Raw genomic sequence first — 17,407 nt, 5'->3', positions numbered from 1 at the left:
TACGTGTGGCAATAATCTCGCTGATCTCTGTGCAAAAAAATAATCTCACTGTACCTTGGTCAGACGTGATAATAAAGGAACAATTGAGTGAGAATGCTGAGATGATGGGGTTGTTATTGGAGTGAAGCTCATCTCTGGACACTTGAGGGGTCAGTATCTGAAACCAGGCTGGAGAACACTGGGCAAGAAGTGCCCTGCATTGGGGCAGTGTGGGCATTGGGAAAGGGGAAGACTCATCACTGGAGAGCGGACGGGTCTTGATGGTAATGAGGACCCAGATACACTTAGGATGTGAAGAAAAGGCCATCCATCCTACAACCATATAACCATATAACAACTACAGCACGGAAACAGGCCCGTTCGGCCCTTCCAGTCCACGCCGACCACTCTCCCTGACCTAGTCTCATCTACCTGCACTCCGACCATAACCCTCTAATCCCCTCTTATCCATATACCTATCCAATTTACTCTTAAATAATAAAATCGAGCCAGCCTCCACCACTTCCACCGGAAGCTCATTCCATACAGCCACCACCCTCTGAGTAAAGAAGTTACCCCTCATGTTACCCCTAAACTTTTGTCCCTCAATTCTGAAGCTATGTCCCCTTGTTGGAATCTTCCCCACTCTCAAAGGGAAAAGCCTACCCACGTCAACTCTGTCCGTCCCTCTCAAAATTTTAAAAACCTCTATCAAGTCCCCCCTCAACCTTCTACGCTCCAAAGAATAAAGACCCAACCTGTTCAACCTCTCTCTGTAGTGTAAGTGCTGAAACCCAGGCAACATTCTAGTAAATCTCCTCTGTACCCTCTCCATTTTGTCGACATCTTTCCTATAATTTGGCGACCAGAACTGCACACCATACTCCAGATTCGGCCTCACCAATGCCCTGTACAATTTTAACATTACATCCCAACTTCTATATTCGATGCTCTGATTTATAACCGACTAAGGGGCAGTCCTGAGCTACCATCTACCTCATAGGAGACACTCTGACTCTCTTTAATCGGACTTTACTGGACTTTATCTTGCACTAAACGTTATTCCCTTTATCCTGTATCTGTGCACGGTGGACAGCTTCATTGTAATCATGTCTCGTCTTTCCGTTGACTGGATAGCACGCAACAACAACAAGAAAGCTTTTCACTGTATCTTGGTACATGTGACAATAAACTGAACTTTTAAACCGCTCCTTTCTCTTCCAGGACAATATTCTTGGTGCTGATTTTCTCTCAATACGCACGGAACGTCAACCTGCCTCTTCCGGTTTACAAATACAAAAAGGGGTGGACCGCCTACAAGTTGCAGCTATTCAAAATGTTCCCGGTAAGTTGCTGCTCTCCGAGGGGTAACGACGTGATAATGGGCTGGTGCGTAGTGAGCGTGTGGGATGTCCACACTTCTGCCACTTTCTCATCACCTGGGATCTCCTGCCTCAAAGATTTCACAATAGGAAAGCAAGACGGCTTGTTATAAAACGGGCGGCTTAAGTGTCCATTACTCTTTGCATTAACTCCAAGTGCCCCCATGTCCTCCACAGCCAGAGAGATCCGTTTTGTAATAAAGGAAAGGGGGCAAACAAATTTTGAATGGCACGGTGGCGCAGCGGTAGAGTTGCTGCCTGATAGTGCCAGAGACCCGTGACCTGCGTGGGTTTACGCTCGGTGCTCTGGTTAACTCCCACATTCCAAAGATGTACAAGTTTGTAGGCGAATTGGCTTGGTAAAATTGTAAGAAATGTGTGTTGGTTAGTGTGCGGGGATCGCTGGTCGGCGTGGAAGGGCCTATTTCCACAAAGTATCTCTTTTTTTTTTTAATGCTCCTCTAAACATTGGCAATGTTTTGAGTATGTGCTACCTGGGATATCTGACATAACTCCCCGATCCATCTTTGAATTGAGGCTTTCGAATGTTTGTAGCTATAGTTAGGATGGTTGGGTCCTTAACGTTCTTTCTCAAAGGTCACCAGCTCTTTCACAGCACTGTCCTGGACTGCCAGCCAACGTTAACCTGTCATGTTGGTCTTTTTTTATATACAAAATGGGCTAAGAAGTTCATCTACTGTGGAATGTATGGTTGAGATGTAACTGTTGACCTGTGATAATGGGCTAATAGGACCACTAATTGGCAAATCCTAAGCTTAGACAATAGACAATAGGTGCAGGAGGAGGCCATTCGGCCCTTCGAGCCAGCACCGCCATTCAACGTGATCATGGCTGATCATTCTCAATCAGTACCCTGTTCCTGCCTTCTCCCCATACCCCCTGACTCCGCTATCCTTAAGAGCTCTATCCAGCTCTCTCTTGAATGCATTCAGAGAATTGGCCTCCACTGCCTTCTGAGGCAGAGAATTCCACAGATTCACAACTCTCTGACTGAAAAAGGTTTTTCCTCATCTCAGTTCTAAATGGCCTACCCCTTATTCTTAAACTGTGGCCCCTTGTTCTGGACTCCCCCAACATTGGGAACATATTTCCTGCCTCTAACGTGTCCAACCCCTTAATAATCTTATACGTTTCGATAAGATCTCCTCTCATCCTTCTAAATTCCAGTGTATACAATCTTTCAACATATGACAGTCCCGCCATTCCGGGAATTAACCTAGTGAACCTACGCTGCACGCCCTCAATAGCAAGAATATCCTTCCTCAAATTTGGAGACCAAAACTGCACACAGTACTCCAGGTGCGGTCTCACTAGGGCCCTGTACAACTGCAGAAGGACCTCTTTGCTCCTATACTCAACTCCACTTGTTATGAAGGCCAGCTTTAGTTGGCTCATGCTAACAGGGGAACATTGAACAATGGCTGTGTAAGTTAACATTGTTAACATACCGTGAGATATTCCACAGTTATAAAAAATGGGTTGCACGAAGGCGCAGGGGTAGATTTGCTGCCTTACAGCATCAGAGACCCGGGTTTGATCCTGACTACGGGTGTTGTTTGCACATTTTCACTGTGACACTCCAAAGACATACAGGTTTGTCGGTTAATTGGCATCATTTGTAGATTGTCCCTAGTGTGTAGGATAGCGCTTGTGTGTGGGGTGATCGCCGATCAGCGCGGACATGGTGGGCCGAAGGGCCTGTTTCCGCGCCGCATCTCTGAAGTAAAGTCTAAAGGAGATTGTTGACACACATTCGGACAGTGAGTATTGGGTTGGTTGAAGAAATTGGTTTTGAGAAACGTCTTGGGGGAAAGGGAAAGGAGGGGAGAGATTTGGGGAGAAAATTCAGGAGTTTGATGTTGTCAGCTTGAAGACACGATTTAAGGAATTGCAAGAGGTTGGAATTGGAGGAGCACAGAGGTCTCGGACGGGTGGAAACCACAGAGGGACGGGTCCCAATTACAAGGTGGAACACCACTGCTCCTCTTGGGAGTATCTCAGCAGGACATCTCAAGTAAGATAAGCTTTTGTTGATCGTCCCGTCTACAGTGTGGTACCCCCATCCTGGAGCCAGAGTCCAGATGCTAAGGTTGTGCGCTTGATCCTTGATCCAACAGGTTGCCTCTTGTGTCTTGGCCCAAAGAGATGGCTGCCCATCTCTCCTCACCCACACTTCCAATCAGAGTAACTTGGATAACCTTAGGCTGTTTCCAACTGTAAACCAAAAACAAAATATTCTGGAAACACTCATTAGGTCACGCAGCATCTATACATAGAGGACCAGTTAATGTTTCTGATTGGTTCTGACCACAGATCTTCGACCTGATAGACACAAAAAGCTGCAGTAACTCAGCGGGACAGGCAGCATCTCTGGAGAGAAGGAACGGGTGACGTTTCAGGTCGACTAGCCTTCTTCAGACTAGTCAGGGGAAAGGGGAACAAGAGATATACGTAGACAATGATGTCGAGAGATAAAGAACAATTAAAGAAAGATATGCAAAAAAGTAACAATGATAAAGGAAACAGGCCATTGTTAGCTGTTTGTTGGTTGAATACGAGAAGCTGGCGCGACTTGGGTGGGGGTGGGATGGAGTGAGAGGGAATGCCAGGATATCTCACACCACAAATACTGCCTAATCTGACGTTTGCTTTCAGCATTTTCTGCCTCTGTTTCAGATTCTGGGATTTGCATATTTTTTTTAATCCTTAATTTCCCCACTGTAAAACCAAACTGCCCAACCAAGCAAATTCCAGGTGTGCAGAATTATCAAGTCAAGTCAAGTCAAGTCAAGTCAATTTTATTTGTATAGCACATTTAAAAACAACCCACGTTGACCAAAGTGCTGCACATCTGATTAGGACAAAAAGAAAAGAAACATACAGTGGCAGCAAGAGTTTTTAAATTGTCCTATGAACTGACAACAAAGTAATGAAGTTCTTAATTGCAGCAGCACAACCGGCAATAGACATCGATAATATATAAAAATCAATAAATTATTAACCCCAATACCAGTGCATAAAAAAGACCAAAGTCCTTACTGCAACCAAAGAAGTTCATAGGTTAATGTTGTATAGTGTCGGAAGGAACGGTGGCACGGTGGCGCAGCGGTAGAGTTGCTGCCTTACAGCGAATGCAGCGCCGGAGACTCAGGTTCGATCCTGACTACGGGCGCCGTCTGTACGGAGTTTGTACGTTCTCCTCGTGACCTGCTTGGGTTTTCTCCGAGTTCTTCGGTTTCCTCCCACACTCCAAAGACGTACAGGTATGTAGGTTAATTGGCTGGGTAAAATGTAAAAATTGTCCCTAGTGTGTGTAGGATAGTGTTAATGTGCGGGGATCACTGGGCGGCGCGGACTCGGTGGGCCGAAGGGCCTGTTTCCGCGCTGTATCTCTAAATCTGAATCAAATCAAACTGCAGATGCTGGTTTAAACCGAAGATAGACACTGAGTAACTCAGTGGGACGGGCAGCATCTGTGGAGAGAAGGAATGGGTGACGTTTCAGGACGAGACGCTCCTTCAGACTGAATGTCACGGGAAAGGGAAATGAGAGTTACAGACGATGATGTAGAGAGATAATGTTAAGTATGTAGATAATGTTGTACAGTGTTGTGGAGGTTAATGATTGTTAGGAAGAAGCTATTCCTGAACTTCGTTATCACGGTTTACAGATTTGTATACTTCCTGACTGTAAGAGTAAAATGAGAGCATGACCAGGGTGGTGTGAGTCTTTGATGCTGGCCACTTTTCTGAGTTGCATAAGATCAGTCTTCTGGTTCCTTCACAGAGATAAGAAATTGCAAGTGTAGCTAATCGCATTCTTTCCGATGATATCTAATTTTGCTCTTGGTTTGGCTCCTCCAGATTATTTTGGCTGTCCTGGTGTCGTGGTTTCTGTGCTTCATTTTCACGGTGACTGATGTCTTCCCACCAGACAGCGAACAGTACGGTTACTATGCCCGCACCGACGCAAAGAAAGGGGTCCTCAATGTGGCACCGTGGTTCAAAGTCCCTTACCCCTGTAAGTACGCACTCCTTATTATCCGGCCCTCTTTCTCTGAGGTTGATGGTTTCCAGCTATGGTTGCCAACTTCCCCACTCCCAAATAAATTGGTGACCTCACCCAGCCAGCGGCCACGTGCTCCCGCTTCACCAATGGCGGCCGCCCGGGCCCGAAGGCGGGTTGCTAGGCAACCTCCATTAGGCGGCGCCCGGGCCTCCGGACCTAGACTGCCCAGAGCTAAAATGTCAGAAACCTAAACTGTTGGGACCTAAACTGTCGGGGCTTACAGCGTCCCCCGGGCCTAATATGGTATTAGGTCCGGGGGGGCGCTGTAGGCCCGGGGGGTGCTGTAGGCCCGGGGGGGTGCTGTAGGCCCGGAGGGCACTGTAAGCCTGGACGCTGTATGGTTGGCATATGCTGTATGACACTCTTACCAAAAGTATCATTCAATATGTGTAGGAAGGAACTGGGGATGCTGCTTTACACCGACAATAGAGACAAAATGTTGGAGTAACTCAGCGGGACAGGTGGCAAGTTTCAAGGTCCCAATCCAAAATGTCACCTATTCCTTTTCTCCAGAGATGCTGCCTGACCCGCTACGTTACTCCAGCATTTTGTGTGAAAGATAGCTCCTCTGACAGCGCGGAGGTGCTGTGGTTCTGAATCTACCAACTGAGCCTTGTATTCAAGCACCTAGAGGCGTTGGACTGAAGCCCCCAACCTTCTGCCTTGGTGATGTGTCCTGAGCACTGAGCCACAGCCAACCTTAGCACCTGAGCTCAGTGCAATGATCAGACGGATCGGACTTGAGTTGAAGTGATTTTACTCTCTCTCCCTTTCCTCCTTCTACCCCATTTTATACAATCAGGTTAACACTGAGAGGCTTTATTAATGAAGATAGACCCAAAGTGCTGGAGTAACTCAGCGGGTCAGGCAGCATCTCTGGAGATAAAGAATGGTTGGGACCCTTCTTCAGAAATTGCCTACTGCTAATCCCTATTAATGGTTGGCATGTGTCATAATGGTAGTAGAAAGGAGCCTTGAGCTAATGTGACCTTACAGCCCAAAAACACTTGGACAATTATGTAGACGAAGACCAACATGGAGCATAAATACAAGGTGAAGTTTAAGCTGTGGAAACAAGGAATTGCCGATGCTGCATTACCAAAGACACAAAGTGCTGGCGTAACTCAGTGGGGTCAGGCAGCATCCATGGAGGACATGGTTAAGTGACGCTTTGGGTGGGGACTTTACTAATAGATTGAGATGTCATCTTCAGATTCTGAAGAAGGGTCCCAGCCCGAAACGTCACCCTATCCATGTTCACCAGAGATGCTGTCTGACCTGCTGAGTTACTCCGGCACTTTATCCTTTTGTGTATTAACCAGCATCTGCAGTTCCCTTTTACTACACTTTTCCACGTACTGTCAGCTAGGCTTTGTCCTGCCCTTGCTCTCTTCCAGCTTGCTTTCCTCCCCACCCCCTCCTCTCCTACAATCAGTTTGAAGAAGGTCGCAACCCAAAATGTTGCCTCTCCACATTCTCCAGAGATGCTGCCTGACCTGCTGAGGCACTCCATCACTTTGTGTCTTCCCATGATGTTTAAGCTATTTCTCCACCTCAGAAATGGGGGCCCCAATGATTCTTGCAAATTATCCTCATTTTTTTAAGTACACTGTTTTTTCTCTATCGTGTCTGCACTCTTTTGAAGTTGATCCTGCTATTTAGTTAGTATAAAAAAATAACTGCAGATGCTGGTACAAATCGAAGGTATTTATTCACAAAATGCTGGAGTAACTCAGCAGGTCAGGCAGCATCTCGGGAGAGAAGGAATGGGCGACATTTCGGGTCGAGACCCTTCTTCAGACTAGTCTGAAGAAGGGTCTCGACCCGAAACGTCGCCCATTCCTTCTCTCCCGAGATGTTGACTGACCTGCTGAGTTAATCCAGCATTTTTAGTTAGGCCTTATTGATTTGTCTTTTGGCGGTTGTGATATTGAAAACCTTGTTCCCCAAGCAGAACTGATCATTTTGTTCTGGCCCTCCACAGTTCAGTGGGGGATCCCCACCCTGTCCTTAGCGGGCGTGATTGGGATGATGAGTGCGGTGATTGCCAGTATTATCGAGTCTATCGGCGATTACTATGCCTGTGCCCGGCTGTCCGGTGCCCCAACCCCACCGGTGCACGCAATCAACAGGTAACCAAACACTGTCTGAAGCGCGTGTGCGCCATTATGGGTGTGTGTGTGTGCCTGTGCCTGTGTGTGTGTGTGCCTGTGTGTGCATGCGCCTTTGTGTGTGTGCACCTTTATGTGTGCGCGTTCGCCTGTGTGTGTGTGTGCCTGAGTGTGTGTGTGTGTATCTGCATTTGTCTCTGTAGGCGTGACCGTGCCTTGGTCTTTGTGTGTGTGCCTGTGCCTGAGTGTGTGTGTGTGCCTGAGTGTGTGTGCCTGTGTGTGTGTGTGTCTGCATTTGTCTGTGTAGGCGTGACCGTGCCTTGGTCTTTGTGTGTGTGCCTGTGTGTGTGTGTGTGCCTGAGTGTGTGTGTGTGCCTGTGTGTGTGTGTGTGTGTGCCTGAGTGTGTGTGTGTGCCTGTGTGTGCCTGTGTGTGTGTGTGTGCCTGTGTGTGTGTGTGTGCCTGTGTGTGTGCCTGTGTGTGTGTGTGCCTGTGCATGTGTGTGCCTGTGCGTGTGTGTGCCTGTGTATGTGTGTCTGCATTTGTCTCTGTGTAGGCGTGACCGTGCCTTGGTCTTTGTGTGTGTGTGTGTGTGTGTGTGTGTGTGTGTGTGTGTGTGTGCGCATCTGTGTGTGGGTGCGCGCAAGCACACCTTTCTGCCTTTGGGTGTGTGTGTGCGCGCGTGCCTTTGTGTGTAGAGATGGGAACATGGTTTAGATTTAGATTTAGAGATACAGCGCAGAAACAGGCCCTTCGGCCCACCGGGTCCGCGCCGCCCAGCGATCCCCGCACACTAACACTATCCTACACCCACTAAGGACAATTTTTACATTTGCCCAGCCAATTAACTTACAAACCTGTACGTCTTTGGAGTGTGGGAGGAGACCGAAGATCTCGGAGAAAACCCACGCAGGTCACTGGGAGAACGTACAAACTCCATACAGACAGCACCCGTAGTCAGGATCGAACCTGAGTCTCCGGCGCTGCATTCGCTGTAAGGCAGCAACTCTACCGCTGCGCCACCGTGCCACCCATGGTGCGCGAGTCACTGGACTAACAGTGCAGTGGGCAGTAAGACCAGGTACAAGAGTTCAAAACCGGCCACAGGAGTTGGGCAACTAAAAAAATAGTCACCAGTATACCCGGGGCATCAATAACAGAGACACTGAAATGACCAAAGCTATTTGACCAGGGTGGCACAGCAGTAGAGTTGCTGCCTCACTGCGCCCGAGACCTGGGTTCGATCCTGACCACCGCTGCTATTCTGTACGGAGTTTGTAAGTTCTGCCTGTGACCATGTGAGTTTCCTCTGGGTGCTCCAGTTTACTCCCACACTCTAAAGATGTACAGATTTGTAGGTTAATTGGCTTGGTATGATTGCAAATTGTCCCCAGTGTGAAGCATCGCATTAGTGTGCGGTGTGCCCTTAGACGCGGCCTCGGTGGGCTGAAGGGAGAATGTACAAACCTTGTACGGTTGGCCTCCTTAGTTAGGATGGAACCCGGGTCTCTGACGCTGTAAGCCAGCAATTTTACCGCTGCGCCACTGTTGAATTGCCCAGGTAACGATGGTGGCAGATGCTTGTCTGTTTTGTTTTTTGCCAGCGCTACCCAAGTGATTGTTCCCACACCTTGGTGTTTCTTTGTTTGCAGGGGCATCATGGTTGAAGGTTTGTCCTGCATACTGGACGGGCTGCTTGGCACCGGAAACGGTTCCACGTCCTCCAGCCCCAACATCGGAGTGCTGGCAATCACAAAGGTAAGACTACCACTGGGAATTTGCAAGGGCCTGGGCCCTCTCAGTGAAACTAAGAAGAAAGGATCAACTGTTGAACCCTTGTATCTGGGATAATTCTTGGGTTCGATGCCATTTTCCTGCCTATTCCCGATAACCCCCCAGTTTGGCCCTATCTAATTTTTTCTTGGAAACATTCAATAACTGAACATACTCAACTCCCAGGGTAGAGAATTCATATCATAAGTGATAGGAGTGGAATTAGGCCATTCGCCCCATCAAGTCTACACTGCCTTTCAATCATGTCTGATCTATCTCTCCCTCCCTGCCTTCTCCCCATAACCTCCGACACCTGTACTAATCAAGAATCTATCTATCTCTGTCTTAAAAATATCCACTGACTTGGCCTCCACAGCCTTCTGTGGCAAAGAATTCCACAGATTCACCACCCTCTGACTAAAAGAAATTCCTCCTCATCTTTCTAAAGCAACGTCCTATAATTCTGAAGCTATGACCTCTAGTCCTCGACTCTCCGACGAATGGAAACATTCTCTCCATATCCACTCTGTCCAAGCCTTTCACTATTCTGTGTGTTTCAATGTGGTCCCCCCTCAATTCCAAAGATTCCTGTCCCTCGGAGAAGTATTTCCTTCTCATCTTAGTCGGGTGATTCTTTATCCTGAAACTTTCCTGTAATGGGGCGACCGGAACTGTACACAATACTCCAAATGCGGCCTAACTATACAGCTGCATCATGACTCCCTGAGTCTTATATTCAATACCTCTAGCAATGAAGGCAAGCATACCATGCACCTTCTTTGCCACCCTATCTACATGTGCTGCCACCATTAGGGAATGCAGGGACATGGGTTATGTGCAGTTAGATAAGTCATGTTCTTGAGATCATGTTCGGCACAGACATTGTGGGCCGGAGGGCCGGCTCCTGAGCTGTTCTGTTCAATGATTCTATCATGTTCAGCACAGAAGTCGTGGGCTGAAGGACCTGTTCCTCTGCTGTCCTGTTGTAAGAATGGCGAGCCTCTGGTGTTCTCCAGGGACGTTCTGTTAACACCGAGTCAGCAGATGGGCTTCCTCATCCGATGGGCTTCCTAGTTCTGGGTTGACTGATCGCAAGCACACCATGTTGGAAGCCTGCTATGATCTATCATGTCTCCAGACTCCCGCTCCCCTGACTCTCGGTGCGAAGAAGGGTCTCGACCCGAAACGTCACCCATTCCTTCTCTCCAGAGATGCTGCCTGACCTGCTGAGTCACTCCAGTATTTAGTATCCATCTTCGGTGTAGACATGCTGCACATGTTGGACACCTTCTCTGCGTTGCACTGTCTCCTGGTTTTCCCGCTGGTCGGAGAGCTGATTTTTAAACCGTTTCTAATTGATAACCCTCCATGTTGTCTCTGTAGGTGGGGAGCAGGAGGGTCATACAGTATGGAGCTTTGATGATGATTTTGCTGGGGACCATCGGAAAGTTCAGCGCTCTCTTTGCATCCCTCCCCGACCCAGTCCTCGGAGCTCTCTTCTGCACCTTGTTTGGTATGTTGCCATTTCTTTGATTTATTAAATATCTGGAGTAGCTGCCTGCACTGACCTGGGTGACTAGCTTGTGGGAAGGTGGGTTAACAGATGGTAGTTGAATAGCACGCGGGAGGGTGAGTTAACATGGGTTCAACATGGGTCCTGCACCTTGGCTCCAGTAACGACAGCTCTCAACCACCAGGTTTAGCTTCGCTTAGAGATACAGGGCGGAAGCGGGCCCTTCGGCTCACCGAGTCCACACCGACCAGCGTTCCCCGCACGCTAACACTATCCTACACACAGTAGGGACAATTTACAATTTTATACCGAGCCAATGGGGTGGCACGGTGGCGCAGCAGTAGAGTTGCTGCCTTTCAGCGAATGCAACGCCGGAGACTCAGGTTCGATCCTGACTATGGGCGCCGTCTGTACGGAGTTTGTACGTTCTCCCCGTGACCTGCGTGGGTTTTCTCCGAGATCTTCGGTTTCCTCCCACACTCCAAAGACGTACAGGTATGTAGGTTAATTGACTGGGTAAATGTAAAAATTGTCCCTAGTGTGTGTAGGATAGTGTTAGTGTGCGGGGATCGCTGGGCGGCGCGGACTTGGTGGGCCGAAGGGCCTGTTTCCGCGCTGCATCTCTAAATCTAAAAAAATTAACCTACAAACCTGTACATCTTTGGAGAGTGGGAGGAAACAGATGATCTCGGAGAAAACCCACACAGGTCACGGGGAGAGCGTACAAACTCTGTACAGACAAACACCCGTAGTCAGGATTGAACCTGGGTCACTGGCGCTGATTGGCAATAGCTCTACCGCTACGCCACCGTGCTGCCCATTATGTAGCTCTGCAGTGATACAGTGTGGAAACCGGCCCTTTCGGCCCACCGAGTCCACGCTGACCAGCGATCACCTGTTCACACTAGTGCTATCCTACACACTGGGAACAATTTACAGAAGCCAATTAACCTACAAACCAGCACGTCTTTGGAGTGTGGGAGGAAACCCGGAGACAACCCATGCGATCACAGGGAGAACGCACAAACTCTGAACGGATAGCACCTGCAGTTAGGATCGAGCCAGGGTTGCTGGCACTGTAAGGCAGCAGCTCTACCGCTGTGCCACCATGCCGCTGGGCTGTGGTACAAAACCAAAGTGCTGGAAACATTGGGCATCATTTGTGGCGAGAGTAACGGAGGGAACGTTTCAGGTTTTGAGATCTGGGAACTGAAACAATAGGTCACTTTCCCTCTCCACATTTCCAGTATTTTCCGTCGTCTCTTCTGGTTTTCAGCATCTGTGTTTTTGCTCTTTTTTTCCCCCCCACCAAATTATGTCAATTTGCGATAGAGATCAGCAAAACGAGCTGGGCGACTGCTGGCACAATGCACCCGCACCATGCCGCTTGGTCGCACCAAACAAGCTGGGCGACTGCTGGCACAATGCACCCGCACCATGCCGCTTGGTCGCACCAAACAAGCTGGGCGACTGCTGGCACAATGCACCCGCACCATGCCGCTTGGTCGCACCAAACAAGCTGGGCGACTGCTGGCACAATTCACCTGCACCATGCCGCTCGCAGTCATTCCACACCTACCTGTGCATGGATTTGTGGGAAGATTATGGGCCAAATGCGGGTGGCTGGGGCTAGTGGAGATGGGGCATCTTGGTCGGCGTGGGCAAGTTGGGCTGAAGGGCCCGTTTCCTGACTCTCGAGTCAAGTGTGACCCTGACTGTCAAGTTATGATCTGAGCCCCTTAAACTGTGGCCCCTGGTTCTGGACTTCCCCCAACATTGGGAACATGTTTACTGCCTCTAACGTGTCCAACCCCTTAATAATCTTATACGTTTCGATAAGATCCCCTCTCATCCTTCTAAATTCCAGTGTATACAAGCCCAGTCGCTCCAGTCTTTCAACATGTGACAGTCCCGCCATTCCGGGACGTTAATGGGGGGCAGAGAGGCTGCCGATTATAAATGGCCGTCCAGAGAAGCTGAGTTGAGGTGTTCTCTGGTGAGGAGGCTTTTCAGTAAATGTGACACTTTACCTGCAGGAATGATTACTGCTGTGGGATTGTCCAACCTGCAGTTTGTGGACCTCAACTCCTCGCGTAACCTCTTTATCCTCGGATTCTCCATCTTCTTTGGTCTCATGTTGCCCAGCTACCTGAAGCGGAATCCCCTCGTGACAGGTAAGTCTGTTCCATATAACAGTGTTCCCTGGTGCTGTCTGCGTTTAAAAGGACACCTGGGCAGCTACATGGATAGGAAAGGTTTAGAAGGATATATGGGCCAAATGTTGGCAAGTGGGACCAGGGAACCAGCAAATTGGTCCTCCAGTCTCAGCAGATTGATCATACTACCCTCTGCTTGTCGAAACGCAGGGCTGAGACAGCAGACTGCCACTGTCAGAGTGTCCACAGACGCGTTGGGTGAAGTGAGAAGTGTCAGAGGATGAGGGAAGACACAGCGTAGAAACAGACCCTTTAGCCCACCAGTCCGTGCCGACCAACAAGCATTATCTGAAGAAGGGTCTCGACCCGAAACGTCACCCATTCCTTCTCTCCCGAGATGCTGCCTGACCTGCTGAGTTACTCCGGCATTTTGTGAATAAATCGATTTGTACCAGCATCTGCGGTTATTTTCTTATAAGCATTATCTGACAGACTAGGGACTATTTACAATTTACAGAAGCCGATTAACCTACAAACCTGCACGTCTTTGGAGTTCGGGAGGAAACCGGGGCACCCGGAGAAAACCCCACCAGTCACAGGGAGAACGTACAAACTCCATACAGACAGCACCTGTAGTGAGGATCTAACCCGGGTCTCTGGCGCTGTAAGGCAGCAACTCTACCCCTACGCCTTTGTGGTGCCCTCTTGATAGAAGTATATAAACATTATGAGAGGCATAGATAGGGTAGACAGTCAGAACTGTTTTCCCAGGGTGGAAATGTTCACCACTAGAGGGCGTATTGCAAGGTGAGAGGAGGGACAGTGTGATGGAGATGTGTGGGGCAATTTATTTTTACAGAGAGAGTGGTTGGGGGGGGGGGGGGGTTGGAACACTCTTCCAAGGGTGGTGGTGGAGGCAGATATAGTGGTGTTTAAGAGGCTTTTAGATAGGCACATGGAAGTGCAGGAAATAGAGGGATACGGATCATGTACAGGCAGATGAGATCAGTTTAACTAAGCACAAAGTTGGAGGATAAGGCCGCAGAATGGGATTAAGAGGGATAGATAGATCAGCCGTGATTGAATAGCAGATTAGACTCGATTGGCCAAAGGGCCTAATTCAGCTGCTATGACTTCTGAACGTGAAAAACCCCCAATGTGGGCCGATGGGTCTATTCCTGTGCTGTACAGTTGTATGTTCTATGAGTGCTTGCAATGGTCTCACACAATACTTCTGCGTGACAGGGGCCGGAGAACGTGTTCGCTACTCCATGTTTCACAAGATAACATTAATTGTATTGGTGCATTGTCACTGTTGATCGGTCATTTTGGGATTACCTTGCAGGTATTGCTGAGATTGACCAAGTGCTGAACGTATTGCTGACAACCGCCATGTTTGTGGGGGGCTGTGTTGCCTTCTTGCTGGACAACACCATTCCAGGTGGGTTCAACATGTCCATCCTGCTCAAACACTCGCACTCAGGGGCCTCGTGCATCTCAGGGCTGAATACTTGGCCACAGTGTGGTACAACCTCCCCCTTCACTTGGCCAGTACAGACCTAAGGGGTGAATCGGCCCATGTAAGTTCGAATGTGGAGTTTGCCACAGCCTCTGTTGGCCACACAGGGATGCAAGCCAGTCAGTGCAGGACCAATATTGCCCCACATCGTTAATTCCACATTAAGGTTGCAATGGCACATCAAAGTCTCCTTGTTGCATCATGAAATGTACTTGTAATGTGATATCCACCCCCTTTCAACTCCAACCTCTGCTGCCTGATTACCTTCACTCCACCACTTACTTTAATCCCCTCACTGCCCTGGACCTTGGGGTTCCCTCTACTCCCTCTATTTTCTCCTCCTCTTTTTAAAATCTAACTCGCTGATGAACAAATTGCAGGATTTCGGGAGCAAGGAACGAATTACAGGAGGAGCTCAGTGGATAGAGCAGCATCTGCGGATGCAGGTCAAGACAAGTCAAGTTTATTTGTCACATACACATACACGATGTGCAGTGAAATGAAAGTGGCAATGCCTGCGGATTGTGCACAAAAAAGAATTACAGTTACAGCATATAAATAAAGTTAATATAGAGAAGACAAAATTTAGTCCCTGGAGTTATAAAAGCTAACAGTCCTGATGGCCTGTGGGAAGAAACTCCGTCTCATCCTCTCCGTTTTCACAGCGTGACAGCGGAGGCGTTTGCCTGACCGTAGCATCTGGAACAGTCCGTTACTGGGGTGGCAGGGGTCCCTCATAATCTTGCTTGCTCTGGATCTGCACCTCCTGATGTATAGGTCCTGCAGGGGGACGAGTGTAGTTCCCATGGTGCGTTCTGCCGAACGCACTACTCTCTGCAGGGCCATCCTGTCCTGGGCAGAGCTGTTCCCAAACCAGACTGTAATGTTGCCGGACAGGATGCTCTCTATAGCCCCAGAGTAGAAGCATTGAAGTATCCTCAGAGACAGAGAAGGGGTTAGAGGGAAAGAATTGTTAACTTTATGGATAGAGACCCCGAATCTGGACCTGAAACGTCGACAATTCCTCCCCACTGAAGAAGGGTCAGTTTGAAGACCAGCCCTGACCCAAGAAACACTGTCAGTCCATTTCCCTCCAAAGATGCGGCCAGACCCGCTGAATTCTTAAGTTATAGGAGCAGAATTAGGCCATTCGGCCCATCAAGTCTACTCTGGCACTCAACCGTGGCTGATCTTTCTTTCCCTCAGCCCCATTCTCCTGCCTTCTTCCCATAACCTCTGACAGCCATACTAATCAAGAACCTTGTCAACATCCGCTATAAAAATACCCATTGGCTTGGCCTCCACAGCCTTCTGGGGCAATGAATTCCACAGATTCACCACCCTCTGACGAAATAAATTCCTCCGCAACTTTCCATGGGTAGTCCTTTTATTTTGAGGCTATGGCCTCTGATCCTCTCCACGTTCACTCTATCCAGGCCTTTCACTGTTCGGTAAGTTTCAATGAGGTTCTCCCTGATCCTTCTAATCTCCAGCGGGGAGAGGCACGGTGCCATCGAATGCTCATCACGGGAGTCCCTCCACCACCTCGTGGCCTTTCAAGTAGAGCAGTGTTCTTGGGAGCAAGCCTTCAGTATCACTAATATCTGGTTATTGTCAGGGAGCCTGCTGTACATACTTCATTGGCACTAAATTCTTCACTGACACCAGAGCTCTTCGAGATGCCGGTGGTGCTATAGTTTAGTTTAGAGACACAGCGCGGAAACTGTTCCTTCGGCCCACCGAGTCCACGCCGACCAGCGATCCACGCACCATAACACTATCCTACGCACACCCGGGACAATTCTTTTACAATTTTACCAAGCCAATTAACCTTCAAACCTGTACGTCTTTGGAATGTGGGAGGAAACCGAAGATCTCGGAGAAAACCCACGCGGTCACGGGGAGAACGTACAAACTCCAGGCAGACAGCACTCGTGGGCAGGATCGAACCCGGCTCTCTGCCGCCGCAAGGTAGCAACTCTACTGCTGCGCGATAGAAATGCCACTTCTTTCCCCATTTTGACCTCTTTCCCCATTTTGCTCCGCTGCAGGAACCGCTGAAGAGAGGGGCATTCGCAAGTGGAAGATTGGAATCGTTGGAGCCAAGACCGAAGAGAGCAAGACCTACGACTTGCCCATCGGCATGAAATTTCTCAGGCGTCACAAACTGTTCAGTTATCTGCCCATCAGCCCGACCTTCACTGGGTACTACTGGCAGAAGAGCAGGGAGAAGGAGAACAGTCGGAGGCAGGACGAGATGCCCGAGTCGACGGTATAGCGATGGGGGACACCATCACTGTTGGCTGTGGCTCCTCCCGTCCACCCTGTATATGTGCCCCAAAGCAGAAAATATAGTTGTATTGCGTCGTATTCCCTCCGCTCCCTCCTTAACGCACGCACGGCCGCACAAATCTCTCTTGACGTGTCGATTGGGATGGGAGCAGAGTGTTTTCCCATTGTCGGTTTGATATCTTTGTCAAGGAGTCATCGCTGGTCAGCACTTCATCCGAGTCATTGTTGCCTGTGCTGACAAAGCTGTTTTCTGGGGTCGTGTGTGTGTTGCGAGGGGGGGGAGGGGGGGGGGGGGGGGGGGAGGTACCTGGGGTGGGAGAAGCCCCACAGTTGGGACGCCATGTGGGCAGTGCAACCCCTCGACCTTCAGCTGAGCAGAGGGCGGGGGGCATTTAATTGGGAGGGAGGAGATGTCAGGCGTATATCAGTGATGGATTTAGCAATGCGTCACCTTAATGAGAAAACCTCGAGTCAGTTTCGTCTACCTGAAATTTCACCCCGCTATTATTCGTCCCCCACGTCCCACTCCTTGGTAAAGGAGTTACTGAAAGTGCTCGGCAGGTCATGTGGCGAATGTGGAGCAAGGAACAGAGT

The 17,407-nt window shown here is 49.2% G+C and overlaps 1 protein-coding gene across 1 annotated transcript in view; it reads left to right on the top strand.

The window, feature by feature from the left end:
- The window catches only part of slc23a2 (solute carrier family 23 member 2), a 77,987-nt gene extending 60,905 nt beyond the window's left edge, over positions 1–17,082 (top strand). Inside the window, exons 9-16 of the mRNA XM_078429178.1 lie at positions 1,204–1,324; positions 5,246–5,402; positions 7,435–7,582; positions 9,213–9,318; positions 10,717–10,846; positions 12,883–13,020; positions 14,348–14,443; positions 16,573–17,082. Of these exons, the coding sequence (XP_078285304.1) occupies positions 1,204–1,324; positions 5,246–5,402; positions 7,435–7,582; positions 9,213–9,318; positions 10,717–10,846; positions 12,883–13,020; positions 14,348–14,443; positions 16,573–16,799 (1,123 nt within the window). The 3' untranslated portion in view covers positions 16,800–17,082. The remainder of the gene's footprint in view (positions 1–1,203; positions 1,325–5,245; positions 5,403–7,434; positions 7,583–9,212; positions 9,319–10,716; positions 10,847–12,882; positions 13,021–14,347; positions 14,444–16,572) is intronic.
- Positions 17,083–17,407: the final 325 nt, after the last annotated feature.

The sequence above is a fragment of the Rhinoraja longicauda genome, chromosome 36 (genome assembly GCF_053455715.1).
Source record: "Rhinoraja longicauda isolate Sanriku21f chromosome 36, sRhiLon1.1, whole genome shotgun sequence".
NCBI lineage: Eukaryota > Metazoa > Chordata > Chondrichthyes > Rajiformes > Arhynchobatidae > Rhinoraja > Rhinoraja longicauda.
The sequence above is the reverse complement of the archived record's forward strand: the minus strand, read 5'-3'. Positions and strand labels throughout refer to the sequence as shown.